We start from the raw sequence: 12598 nt of genomic DNA on the forward strand, positions 1-12598 counted from the left end.
TGGAAAGGATTTGTCAGATAAATGGACCAACTAAGTCTTTTATGTGAAACATCCTTGTTTGCTTTTTTTCTTTTCTTTTTTTTTTTTTTGATGATGGTTTTTTATTATTTTTTTTAAACTGTTTATTCATCCTCTCAGTAATTTGTCAGTTTCAACCATTCCTGGAAGATGCTGCTGGGAGACAGAAAGCATGAAGGGATGCGGTGCCCCACTTCTGACAGTCTGTGGGGTACTGCTGCCGTAAGCTGTGTTAATCCTATGTTTGCACAGCAATTTGGTTTTGTTCATCTACAGTAAGAAGAGGCTCAATATCTGAGTCTCAGGGGTTTTATGGCCTTACACTGCAGTAATGTGAGCTTGTAGCAAGGGTTGTGAGTCCTTCCAGCCCACACAAGCACAGCCATGCTCCCCTGGGGCTTCACACGAGGCTGCAGGCCGTACTTGCCCATGGTTCAACCCCACGAGTGGGTTGCCATCAGTATCACCAAGCCTGGGAAAGGGCCCTTCCTGCTCCCAGGAGAAAAAGAAACAGTTTGAAGTTGCTGCTGTGCTTGCTATAAGGACAAAGCTCTTCCCTTGTGGTTTCCTCTGTAATCCCATCAAGTGATGTCTCTCTGTCCTTGTGGGTACTTTGCACAGCGGGTTCTTTGTTCATACTGAGGTCTCCCAGGTGCAATAATAATACAAAATAATGGTGATAAGAGCAGCTTGACACTGTGAGGACTCCACATTTGCAGACAGAGGCAGCCCATCAGCCATCCAGGCAGCCCTGGAAGGGATGCGATTCCTGCAGATGCCACAAGCACTTACTTAAGACATGCAGTAATAATAAAAGGGATTTTTCTCTCTATTTGATTACAGCAGGTACTACAGCCCCTGCTGTCACTCACTGTGCAGACCTGAGAGTCATGGAGCGATGGGCAGTGAGTAGGACAGGGCTTCCCAAAGGCTGTGCTGCACTCAACAGGCTGCCACTTCCCAGCAGAAGAGCAGAGATACTGGAAATCAGACATGCATGTGCAGTGGCCATGGCATCTGCATAAAGCGTTTGGGCCAGCATCATGGGAGCTCACGCTTGAAGATGAACTTGGGTGTTGGAGCAGGAGCTTCTTCACTGCCTGTGCTACAAATGAGGGGCACTGGGAGATGCCTGGGATGGCTTCTGTGGAGAGCTTCCAGGGCTGATGCTGCTGAACCTCCCCTGGAGGTGACCTGTAGCATATTAATTTCCTTTTCAGGTGGCACTGAACTGGGAGGACCTGCAAGTGCTGGACAGCAAACTAATGTAAAAGGCCGTAAGCAGATAAAGTGAAGGGCAGAAAACAGCAAAATGAGATTCAGGCTTGGTGCTCTCTCTTCCCGTCACTAATCCATCTCTTCTTGACCTGTGCCTGCTACACATCTTCTTTTCCTTTTGTATGTAAAAATGTTCTGTTTTGAAATAACAAGCAGCCCAAGGAGTGCTATGACTCAGCCTTAAGAAAGCCCAGGCTGCCTCCGTGCTCACCACCGCTAACCAGTGAGGCTAGAGCTGAAGCGTGCCACTCCAGAGTAAGGCTTTTCTCTGAGCACAGCACGGCCTGGGAAGCAGGCTGACAGCTCCGTGCTCGCAGGGCTGCTCGTGTGAAGCTCAGCAGGCAGAGCACACAGCAGGGCGTGCAGCTGGGGTTGCTGGACAGTTGTCATTGCCAAGCATCCCTGGGCAGAGCTGATCCCAGCTCTTGCCTGGGCTCTGTCCCCTGCCCTTGGCACCACAGAGGCTGTGGTTGTTTCTGTCCTGAGCTGCAGTGGGACTGGTCAGTGCCCAGGGGCTGCTCCCTGCTGCTCACAGCCCTTCAGAGCTTTGGAGGATTCCCCAGCATCCCCTCCGTGCCTGCCACAGCACTGGCAGCTCCTGGACTGCAGCAGAAGGGAGCTGTTCTGTTTCTGGGGGTTTGTCTCTGTGCTTTTTAAACACTATTTTTTAAAGGAGGAAATGTAGTATCACCGGATAACTTCTCAGGGTTGCTCTGCCAGCCTTGTGCAGCCTTATTATTTTCAAAATTGCAGCAGTGCCGCTTTGCTGGGAATGTTCAGGCATTGCTTTGTGGGTTCTTTTGTTGCTTATATCAGAGAGAAAGTCCCATCCCCTCACTCCTCTGCACTGAAAGAAACAAAGAGCAAAGAAAGGTAGATGCTGTCTGACAGTCTCTGAGACACCAAGGTGATTTTCAAGAACTGCAGAGCCAGTCACAGACTTGGTGGTTTGTTTTCACACACGCTCTCTATTTATTTATATATATATATTTTTTTCAGTGGCAAATGAGGAAGCTTACTTGGGAAGACAGTGGGCAGAAGGGAGGAGCAGGGCCAGGGGCTGCTTGGGATGCTGAGCACCGTGCTCCTGCCTGCAGAAGCCATCCCAGAGCAGCTGTGTGCTGCAGGAGCGGAGTGGAACTGCTGCTGCTGGGCAGGTCCGTGCAGCACTGCTGACGTGGAGGTGGGGAAGCTCAGGGACAGGTTACAGATTGCTGTGTGAGGTTTATTTGTACACATGTGCTGCAGGACTTCCCCTGTTATTTGTCATGCCTGCTTATTGTTGTTAGAGTCCGGCTGTGCCTTGTTGCTGTGCAGAGGTGTAAAACCAGAGGCCAGCTTTGGCCAGCCCCATGTGGAGCAGTGCACAGCAAAGGTGCTGGGCAGGACTGCACCTTTCTTGTTCAGTGAGAGCACACAGCTGAGGTTTCATCCTTGTCTGGGAATGGGGTGATGAGCTTACCTGGGTATTGTTATGTGACAGCACAGCACAGCAGCCCTCTGCTTTCAGTTACTCTGCATATACCGTGCCTGGTTCTTCCCATAGCAGTGTATGCGATGGAAGTGTGTTATGTTTTCCATTTGTTTATTTGCTTATAGTCTTGTTTTCAGCCCCTGCAGAACTTGATATAGGTACAGAGCTTCAGAAACGTACACATAACAGAATAATAGATAACTGTGATTTGGTTACAAGGCAATAATTTAAGCCGACAGGTTTAGCTGATAACATAAAACACACAAGAGAAATAAGATCAGTTTATAAATGTCAGCAGAACCCCTGAGAGTGAGTTGCTGTCTTGAAGCTGACTCCGGTGCAGTTACTCCATCTAATATATTATAAGGAGAAATAAACGGATGTCTGAAAAAATCTGGCTGACCAAGATTAAAAGAGTAGGGCTATAAATTAAATCCTTCCTCAGCGTCACTTTAAGCAACTTTCAAGACAGACAGGACGCATCCGTGTATGACCAATGCTAACGCGTTGGTAAGAGCTCGGCGACCCGGCACGTACTCAGCATGCTGACACCCAGCTCCTGCCTGGCCTCAGCAGATTGGTGTGGGGCTGCAGGGGGCTTTCCTGGGCTTTGTGTGAGGTGTGAAGGACACGGGTGGGATGTGGGGCTGGGAGCTGGCTGGGTTCCTCCCTCGGTGGGTCTGACCTTTCCTGCGCTTCCGAAGCGGGGTGTTCACTCTGGGTGAATCCTAGCAAAGGTGTTAACTACGTGGAAAGCCTTCCTTCCCTGCCTCGGGGTGCAGGCAGAGGGATGGGACGAGGGGTAGAGCTGGAGGAATTTGAGATTGCTGGGAAGTGAGGAGCGTGGTTCTGTGCACAAGTGTGCACCTGTTGGGGTAAGCTTTTCTTTTCTGAACATGTCAAGGAGAAAAAAAAAGGGCAGAAAATCACTTAAATATAAAAGTGTTGTTGCTATTTTTAATTGAGCTTTGGTTCCCAAATGCAACCTAATACAAACAATAAGTAAAAATGAATTCCTCTAGGAAAAAAAAAGCTATTAAGAATATGATTCCGTATCAACAGAACGTTAAGCTGTGTAATTGCTTACATATGTATAGCTGCGGTGCGTGCTGCTAGTTGTTGAATAGTATCAAATTATAGGAATCAAAGAGAATCAACTGTTTGTGAGGGAAATGTCTGGGAGCTACATGCTGAAATGAGATTAACGCTCAGGGTTTGCAGCTTGCTCATTTAAATCAGCAGTTTTAATCACGTTGTTCAAGCGAGCCCACCCTGAAAGGCACTTTGTGATCAGAAATACCCCGAATGAAGCACGTCTGCAGACCTCACCCTGTCCCCAGCATCTGAAATGCTTTAAGTGACTGCACAGATCTTTTCACTGAAAGCAGAGTTGTCTTTCTTGGTTTATTTAATAAGGCAATATGTTTGTCCTGCTGTTGCGTGAACCTGTGCTGCTGCGCACAGTGGCAAGAAGAAATTCCTGCAGCCATAAATGCTGTTTAAATACATCAGAGCTGAGATTTCTGCTCTGGGCTTTGGACAGTCTTAGTCGCATCTCGTTCAGGACAGTGGAAAGAAGCAGAAGTAGAAAGGTTTGTGTCCACTCTGATGGCAACGTTCTTAATTCACTTGTGCTGGGTTTGTGAGCTCGTGCACGCCGGGGTTCAGATTTCTTTTATTTACTGCTCACTCAAAATAGAAACTGGGAGGACTGGTCACATGGGAGTCAGGCAGCCCTACTGGAGGCTTTGCCTTTTTATGTTTCTTTTAAGTAAAGCCCATCAGCCTTGTTCCTCTCCCCTGGCAACAGCGTGAACTAATGTGGCCAGATGCACCAGCAACATGAAAGCCAGAATACACTGTACTGTTGTAACAGGGACATTTATTTTGGGCTGCATTTGACAAGTTGGGGGCTGCCTGAGCAGGTGCTGCAGTTGCAGCCTGGGCTGCCCGAGCGCTTTGACCACACACCTGCTGATGGGAGGGACCTGGCATTTCCCTGGCTTTCTCCTTGGCTAAGTGGTGGTCATGTCCTTGGAGGAGGAAGGCATCATGTGCGTTCAACAAGCAGTGCCATTTAATGCATCTTTCTCATCACAGCAGTCCTGTGCCTGGATGCCTCCGCAGAGGAGGAGCGGCCCTTACAAGCTCCTTGTCAGCCACCACAGCCCGACAGCTCAGCTATCACAGTGCATTCCTGCACAGCTCACCTCTGGAAAGTGGACAAGTGCTCCTCCCTCGGCACACACATGGGTTAGAGCTCCCATGATGCACAACAAGTCTATAGCAGCAGTGGCATGGCTGGGCCACAGAGCTCAGCCGTGGGCTGCGTGCCATCCACAGCTGTGTGCAGGGGGGGCTGAGTGGCCTGGCCTCGCGTAGTTGAACACATAATAGCTTCCGTCCCTTTGCGTGTCAGACCAAGGTCACGCCCTGCCAAAAGGATATGGTGGACAGCAAGAGTCAGAAATGCACCCAGAAACCCTCCAGACTGGATTTCCCTGGGTTTTGTGCGTGTGTTTGTACCTGCTGCATGGCTTGAGGCTTTGAAATGTTTTTGTCTGACTTGTGACAAACGTTACAGTCTTAAGTAGGAAGCGCTGCATCCTTTGATCAGTGAAATGTCTCCTTGGTCTTCAATAGGTGGGATCAATCTGTTGATTCCCTAGATTAGAGGATTTTATGTATGAGAACATGCATTTATTGTACAAAATAATTATCCTTGTCTTCACTTCCCTTTGATAGGAGACGCTACCTGTCTCCTACATGCTGAGTTGTTTTATTCTAGACATCTTCTTAGGAAACAAAGGGAAGACTAAGGAGGAAATCCACAGAGAAGCCAGTGAGCAGCTGTATGTCTGTCTGTGTGCTTCTGGGTGAGTGCAGCTGAGCTCTCCATATTCCTTCAGCTGTGACCCTGCTTTCTTAAGAGGGCAAACTTCTTCCATTAAACAGAGTGGAAACAAAATGAAGAGGAGGCAGTCAAACACTGCTCTCTCTTCATCCCTGCGCAATGGTTGGCCGTCATGATGTGCTTGTGCTGAATTGTGACCAAGAAAAATACTCCAAATTTCCCATCTTTTGTGCATCTATAAGCAAAGCTTAATGTATTCCGTGTATTTTTGCTGGCAGGTACCAGTGATCAGTTATTCCTTTTAATACAATATTTCCAAACCAACACAACATCACATCAGTACGCTTGATATTCAGTGCACCAGGCTGTACTCAGATGTGTGCTTTGATTTCATTCTGGCAGCTGCGTTTTATTCAGCAGTCTATTCCCCTTTCTCCAAATAGTCTCAAAATTCACTCCTGATGTAGGTTTATAATGCTTGCTTAGGAATTGGCATGTAAGGTCAGCGTGGCATTTCTGCAGGGTTGAAGTGATGCCTGTGTCACGGGGCTGTTGCTGGAGGGCTGAGTGCTCAGTGGTGAGCAACTTGCTGTCTCTGCGGTGCAGGATGGGGATTTCTGGGTGGCTCTTTGGAGCTGGAGCATTTTACTTCAGCCCTTTGTATGCAGACCTGCAATAGTGCACATGGCCTAAAATAACCTGACTTTTGTTTATAGGTCAAGCTGTTCCTGCAGGGTCGCATGTTCGATTAAATCTGCAGACAGGAGAGAGAGAAGCTCGGCTTCCAGACAGCGAAAGTGGGCAAAGTGTCAGAAGAGAAGAGAAAAGAAGAAAAAGGTACAGCGATGCAAAGCTGTCTTCTTTCTGCACAGATCTGGACGGACTGTGATTTTGTGTCTTTTATTAGCAGCCAGCATCCGTTGTGCACTCAATTGCTGTCTCTGCTGGGGACCTAATTGCTGGTTTAAGGGTTCAGCACTGCTGAAAACTGGTCCCCATCCTTTGTGATTCCTTCAGAAAGCAGATAGAAGTACTGAGCGTGGATATGCAGACATGCCTTCGTGGCTTCCTGTGTCTAGACGAGGAGCAGCTGAGGGAGCTGGGATTGTTGGTCTGGGGAAGAGGAGGTTCAGAGGAAACCTGATTGCTCTCTGCAGCTCCCTGAAAGGAGGTTGTGGTGAGCTGGGGGTCAGCCTCTTCTCCCATGGAACAGCAGTTGGACTGGGGGGAATGGCCTCATGTTGCACCAGGGGAGGCTAAGGTTGGATGTTAGAAAATAGTTCTCCGAGAGAGAACCTGGGTTTACCAGGGGCTGGTGGAGTGACTGTCCCTGGAGGTGTTCAAGAAACATTTTGATGTTGTTCAGAGGGACATGGTTTAATGGGAACTATTGGTGATAGGTGAGTGGTTGGCCTGGATGATCTTGGAGGTGTTTTCCAGCCTTGGTGATTCTATGATGATTCTTTGACGCCAAAAATGCATCTCTGAATTACCTTTGGTCCTTTGAAATGCCTCCAGCAATCAGTCTGAAACTGCTGTCTAATCTTAAACCATTGGAGCAGCTATGGGGGCTTCATTTGTGTTGACCTGAGCCCAGTACAGTATGGTTTTAACTTGGTGCTGCCTGAAGGGTTGCAGCATTGGTTTACATGAGTTATTTCTGATGGGCTCCTTAGGTCACACAGCCTTCCCTGCACCCAAACTGGTGTCCCAGATTTCTCTCACGTTGTCTTTTCCCTTTTCCCTTAACAAAGCCAGGTTCAGTTACCACAGGGAACTTTTTTCCTGAAGCACAGGGGATTTGTCATTGCATTTATCATTGCAAATGGCGTTCCTCGTGCATGGAGTACAACGAAGCTCATAAGCTTCATGATGCCTCAACAATTGGCTTTCCTTTTATTCTGTGCAGGTGTTTTAAGGCTCAGATAAGCTCCCTGAACTGATGAGGTCCATATAAAGAATTGCACAATGTCATTTTGCTTCTTTGTCTTTTAACATTTCTGAGGAACTTCTGATTGGACTTACCCTTCACGTAGCTTTGTGTATGATGAGGAACGTAACTTCAGCTGTAGATCTCCATGTTAAGGGTTGGAAGTCCTCAGTTATAGTGACACAGTGGTTCTCGTTTCATAATTAAAAACAAGCAAACAAAACCTTCTGTTTTCTGTATTCCTACATGAAGGCAGAGGCATGTATTAATTAGCTATTTTTACGGTGTTAAGACTTGAGATTTTAGGTCAGCATGCAGAGTCTAAAACCTTTTGTGACTGTCGGGGTGAGGTGTCAGCAAGCTACATGCAGAATACAGCACTGGGACTAATCTTTTGTGGAGTGTGGAGTGTTTCCAGTTTTAAGTGAGATACAAGTAATCCAGTGCTCGTAGCTCTTTTTCCCCTGGTATTACCCTTTGCTGATATATTACGGTGAAAATATTACAGATAAAATTGTTCACTCATATAATGCTTTTTTGTGTTTCCTCTGCAAGGCTGAACAAGATGGATATTGACACAAATTCATTCACATCCCAGGAGCTCAAAAAGGCATTGGCTAAAATGAAGGAAAGTGAGAAGGCAGAAAGAATGGTAAGGACAGTTCCTTGTTTCTAAAGCAATGCATAGTACGCTGATGCAAATGCCTCACGTTAGAGCATCTTGGAAATATGATGGTTAAATCAAGCCACCAGATTTCTTGCTGTCATTCTTGGTGTGCCACTGCTAACTTGAAATTACAAGGTCTTTGCTCTGAACCCGGAGCAGGTGCAGTCAGTAAGATGACTGACCCCTGAGAGGCTTCTGCTTGGATACTATTGTGATTAGACCAGAATTAATAATGCAGAAACATTACTTGCCAACACTATTCATGTACTCATTTCCTTTCCATTGTTTGCATTGTATTTTTATCCATTGTTTTGATTTATTTGTTCAACTGCCACTTAGTTCACAAAGATATCTTCAAACCCCCAAAGTGGAATGAATTTCAGTGTGGTGGTGTTTATAAAGGAAGTTACATGCTGTTCATTATCCTCATTAGAGTGAGGAAATCCAAGAAGTACAGCTCAAGCTCTTCTGTGTTGGATTCAGGGATGGCGACCAACCACTGGATATAGCATCCTCTGAGCACTTGGATCTGGAAAGGGAACTTAGGCCTTAAGTTTTCAGTCTCTCGCCTGGGTGGCAAAAACCAAATAGCTGTGCTGAAATGTAGGCTGACGTTTGCTTACAGAAGCTGTAAACTTTGTGTTTGGTTACAGAGAGGGGACAATCTGAAGTCAAACAGAATATGTGTACCACCAGGACAGGAGCAGCCACTGGGATGGCATGGGTGGATTATATATGATCCATCAGACTGATGACAGCCTTTTTCTCCTTTTCTGCTTAGAAGTATTTCCTTAAGCCCTAGCTCCTCCTGCTGCCTTGAAGTTGAAGGAAAATTGAGGTGGGAGTCATGGCAGAAGTCTTTGAGTCCCAGAAAATCTTTTCTCCTCTATCTGGCATCAGGGCAGTGTTTTGTTTACTGTAAGATTATTTATGCAGCAGCCAGCATTACTGATCGGAGGACTTCTTGAAATGAGTGTCATTTAAATGCAAAAATTAGTGACACTCTATTATGTGAAAATAAGCCATATTTTAGAAAAAACTGTTAGAATAGCTATTGTCCCAGCAACTGGGCTAAAACCAGCTATATCTAATGGACCTAAAGTACTCCATTTAAAATCTCTCCTGCAGGGAGCAAATTCATCCTTGAAGTAACTGTGTCAAAGTAAATTGAGTTACACCAAGCATGCTCCTGTACATGCTATTGCAAAAGCAATTTCTTCTGTGTTGTTGGAGTGAGGGTAGCATTCTGTGTGTCTGTGCAGTTCCTATAGTGATCAGGCTGGCAATCATTAGTGCAGATTGTGCATCATTAGACTGCTTTTACATCCATCCCTGTTTCTTGCCTTCTTGCTTTCTCCTGCTCTTGAGCAGCCCACCTTCAGAGCGTCCCCTCTGCTTTCTGTGTCCCTGTGTGCAGCAGCAGGCTCTGCCCTGCCTGTCCCAGTGTCACCAGTGCTGCTGCTGTATGTGCTCAGATCTCTCGCAGAGCCTTCTCCTTCCCTGCCACACACCCTTCCATTGCTCTTGGTTCCTCGAAGCCCTCTGGGTGCTGTTTGTACAAGCCACACTGCAAAACGACCACTGTCCTGGAAGGAGCCCCCTGGCACAGAGCTCTAGCTGCTGCCCCTTTGTGCAACCTACTGCTCAGCATGGTCAACTGCAAGATCAGGGGAGCTTGCCCAGGGCTGTGGGCACTCAGGTCTTCAGAACATCCCCATACAGGCAAATGAAGAGCAGCAGTGCTTGTTGCCTCTGTGCTCAGTGCTGTTTTGAAAGGTTCACAAGGTGTACAGGGAAAGGTGTACAGGGATAGGCTTAGCTGCCTGGGGAATGTATGCTGGCACCCAAGGGCTGTATTTTACAGATAACTGGGTTCTAGAGCTTCTCAGAAGTGCCTGAACACCCAGCAGGCTGCTGTGCTTGGGCTGCACACAGGTGGGTGAGTGCTACATGGTGCAGTGTTGCTGTGTGAGCCTCTGGGTGTCCAGGCTGCCCTGTGCCATCCACAGACAGGCACCTGTGTGCAGTGGGACCTGCAGTGAGCCAGGGCAGCACGTCAGGCTGCTGGATCTGCAGCTGTGCAAGTGTTTCCTCTCCCAGGATGCCCTCCTATACCACACTGTGCTAAACCAAGTCAGCTAGGTTCCCCTTGGACATCTGGATTGGGTTTACTTGCTAAACTTTTATCACCTACCTTTTTATTTGGTTTTCTCCTGCTTTCAAGGCCCACGAGGAAGAAGTAAGGAAGAAGTTCCGTCCCATAGAGCAGCTGAAGGAAGAATTTGAGAAGCTGAATGTGAAGATGGAGACAGATTATGAAATCATGGATAAATTGATCAGCAAATTTAACAGCTCCGCTTCCACGCTGGATGAAAAAGTAGCAGCACTTTACGATCTTGAATATTATGTTCACCAGGTAACAAAAACGCATTTGTATCTACCGTGTAAAATCCAGGGACTAAGGTATCATAAATGTGGTTTTATTTTTCTTATCAGTATCAGGTAATACAAATTCCTTAATTAGCATAATCCTGGGACAATAACAGATAGCAGAGGGCTACTGCAGGCTTATTTTTTATCCGAGTTTGAATAAATCATTACTCATAGCAGTAGCAAGCAGTTTCCTAGGGGTTAGTATTGCTTGATTTGTTGTCTGTTCTCTGACTTTTTTTCTTGTCCTTTTTCTTCCTTTATGTGTGTGTTAATATTGTGAAAATGGGTTTATCTGCAATTTTGCGGGTGAGTATAGCAGTGGCTGCTAAAAGAAACCAATATTTTCTCTCTTCCTCCATTGAACGTGTCTGTGGCTGCAAGTAGGTACCCTTACACCAGTTGACAGAGAATGTTTTCGTACCAGGGAAGATGAGAGACAGATACCCAAAGCCTGTGTTTTGTCTTGGCATGAGTAAGGAATGGCCTGCAGAGCCTCCCTGAGCTGGGCTGGTGGCAGAAAGGACTGAAGGCTCAGGCAAAGGGCCAGTTGCTGAGCATCAACTGAGCTGTGCTAATTAGCCGTGCGTGAGGTTGAATATCTCCTGAAATCTGTCCTCTTCTGATTTGCGCTCACATGTTCTTTTTCTCCCTCAGATCTCTCTTTGCTTTAAGCTCACACGTTTTTAGCTCTGGTTTGCTCCAGGCTGTGGGCATATCACTCTCCTTTGTGGTCTGCCACTGCTGTCTGAGCATTGAGGCTGTGCACAGCCTTGTGGGGAGGTTGGGGCTCTTCCTGCCCAGCAACTGGGAGGAACTGGAGTGGGCTGGGAGAGTAGTGGCTCCCAGTGACTTCATCATTTCAGAGGGTGAATGCGAACTCTTGAGTGCAAGACCTTTCACTGCAATGGCACTTATTAAAAGGCAAACATGTGTTGTTGTTTTTTAAGTTAGCTGAAGGAATGAGCTGCTGAGGATGGAGTCCCATGCTCCATCTAATAGCAGTGTTATTTCCAGGGCTCTTTGTCTTGAATTTCCACATTAAATCTTTGTCACGCACATGCAGAGGCTTCCTTGCTGTTTGTTCTCACTGCCTTTGTTTCCCTGACGGCATCTGTCTGACTCAGAGAAAAAGTGTGAACAATGGACGCCCTCAGAGCTTTGTATTTATTTATACTCAGGCTAATTCTTGTGGTTAAGGGTACCAGAGCACCAGGCCAGCACTCCAAGAAGCAGCCCCCAAACACACTGGGATGCTTTCCCTTCCAGCATCACGTTCTGGATTATTCCAGGAGAAAATCCTGCCTGCTTGGGGTGAATGATTTCAGAGCATCAAGAGCAGCAGGGAAATGATCTCCACTGCGGCCAGGGACTGACAGGAGCATCAAAGGGAGCCGCATCCAGCATCAAATGGGTCAGACAGGGGAAATGGCAGGGAAGCTGGCACGGAGCACAGAGGGCTCCTTTGTGCATCGATCACAACGCTGCTCTGTGCCTGCGCTGTCGGGGCAGATGGCTGGGCAGCACCTTCTCATCAGGCAGGAAGCTGATAAGAAATATGACTTGTCTGTAAGCCAGCGTGGCTTTTCCTTCCCTTTCTTCTTCCAGCGACTTGAATGCATCCAGAACATTATCTCCGCTTGGTACTGACTTGAGCAGCGCTGGCTTAATGTAATTACTGAACAGCAGCCAGATCCGCCTGCACTGCATAGCAGCGTGCTGACCCACGGCTGGAATGCTCCACGGAGCCGTGCTGTGGGAGCCCCGGGGCAGCAGGGGGCACTACCCAGAGACCGTGGACAACCTGCTGCTGCTTCGCTGCTTGCTCATCTCCCAGAGCGCCTGTTGGGTGGCACGTGCTGTGCCTTGCAGGCTAAGGATCATGCCCTGCTCTGCAGCGTGGTCCTGGACCTGACACCACAGAACTGCAGGCAGAGCTGAGCTCCT

At 47.4% G+C, this 12598-nt stretch overlaps 1 protein-coding gene across 1 annotated transcript in view; it reads left to right on the forward strand.

Annotated features, from left to right (window-relative positions):
* The window catches only part of SIL1 (SIL1 nucleotide exchange factor), an 83797-nt gene that overhangs the window by 39465 nt on the left and 31734 nt on the right, over positions 1-12598 (forward strand). Inside the window, exons 4-6 of the mRNA XM_065734453.1 lie at positions 6341-6461; positions 8110-8206; positions 10446-10637. Of these exons, the coding sequence (XP_065590525.1) occupies positions 6341-6461; positions 8110-8206; positions 10446-10637 (410 nt within the window). The remainder of the gene's footprint in view (positions 1-6340; positions 6462-8109; positions 8207-10445; positions 10638-12598) is intronic.

Source organism: Cyrtonyx montezumae, unplaced genomic scaffold (genome assembly GCF_038088225.1).
Source record: "Cyrtonyx montezumae isolate F1298 unplaced genomic scaffold, pur_monq_1.0 scaffold_18, whole genome shotgun sequence".
NCBI lineage: Eukaryota > Metazoa > Chordata > Aves > Galliformes > Odontophoridae > Cyrtonyx > Cyrtonyx montezumae.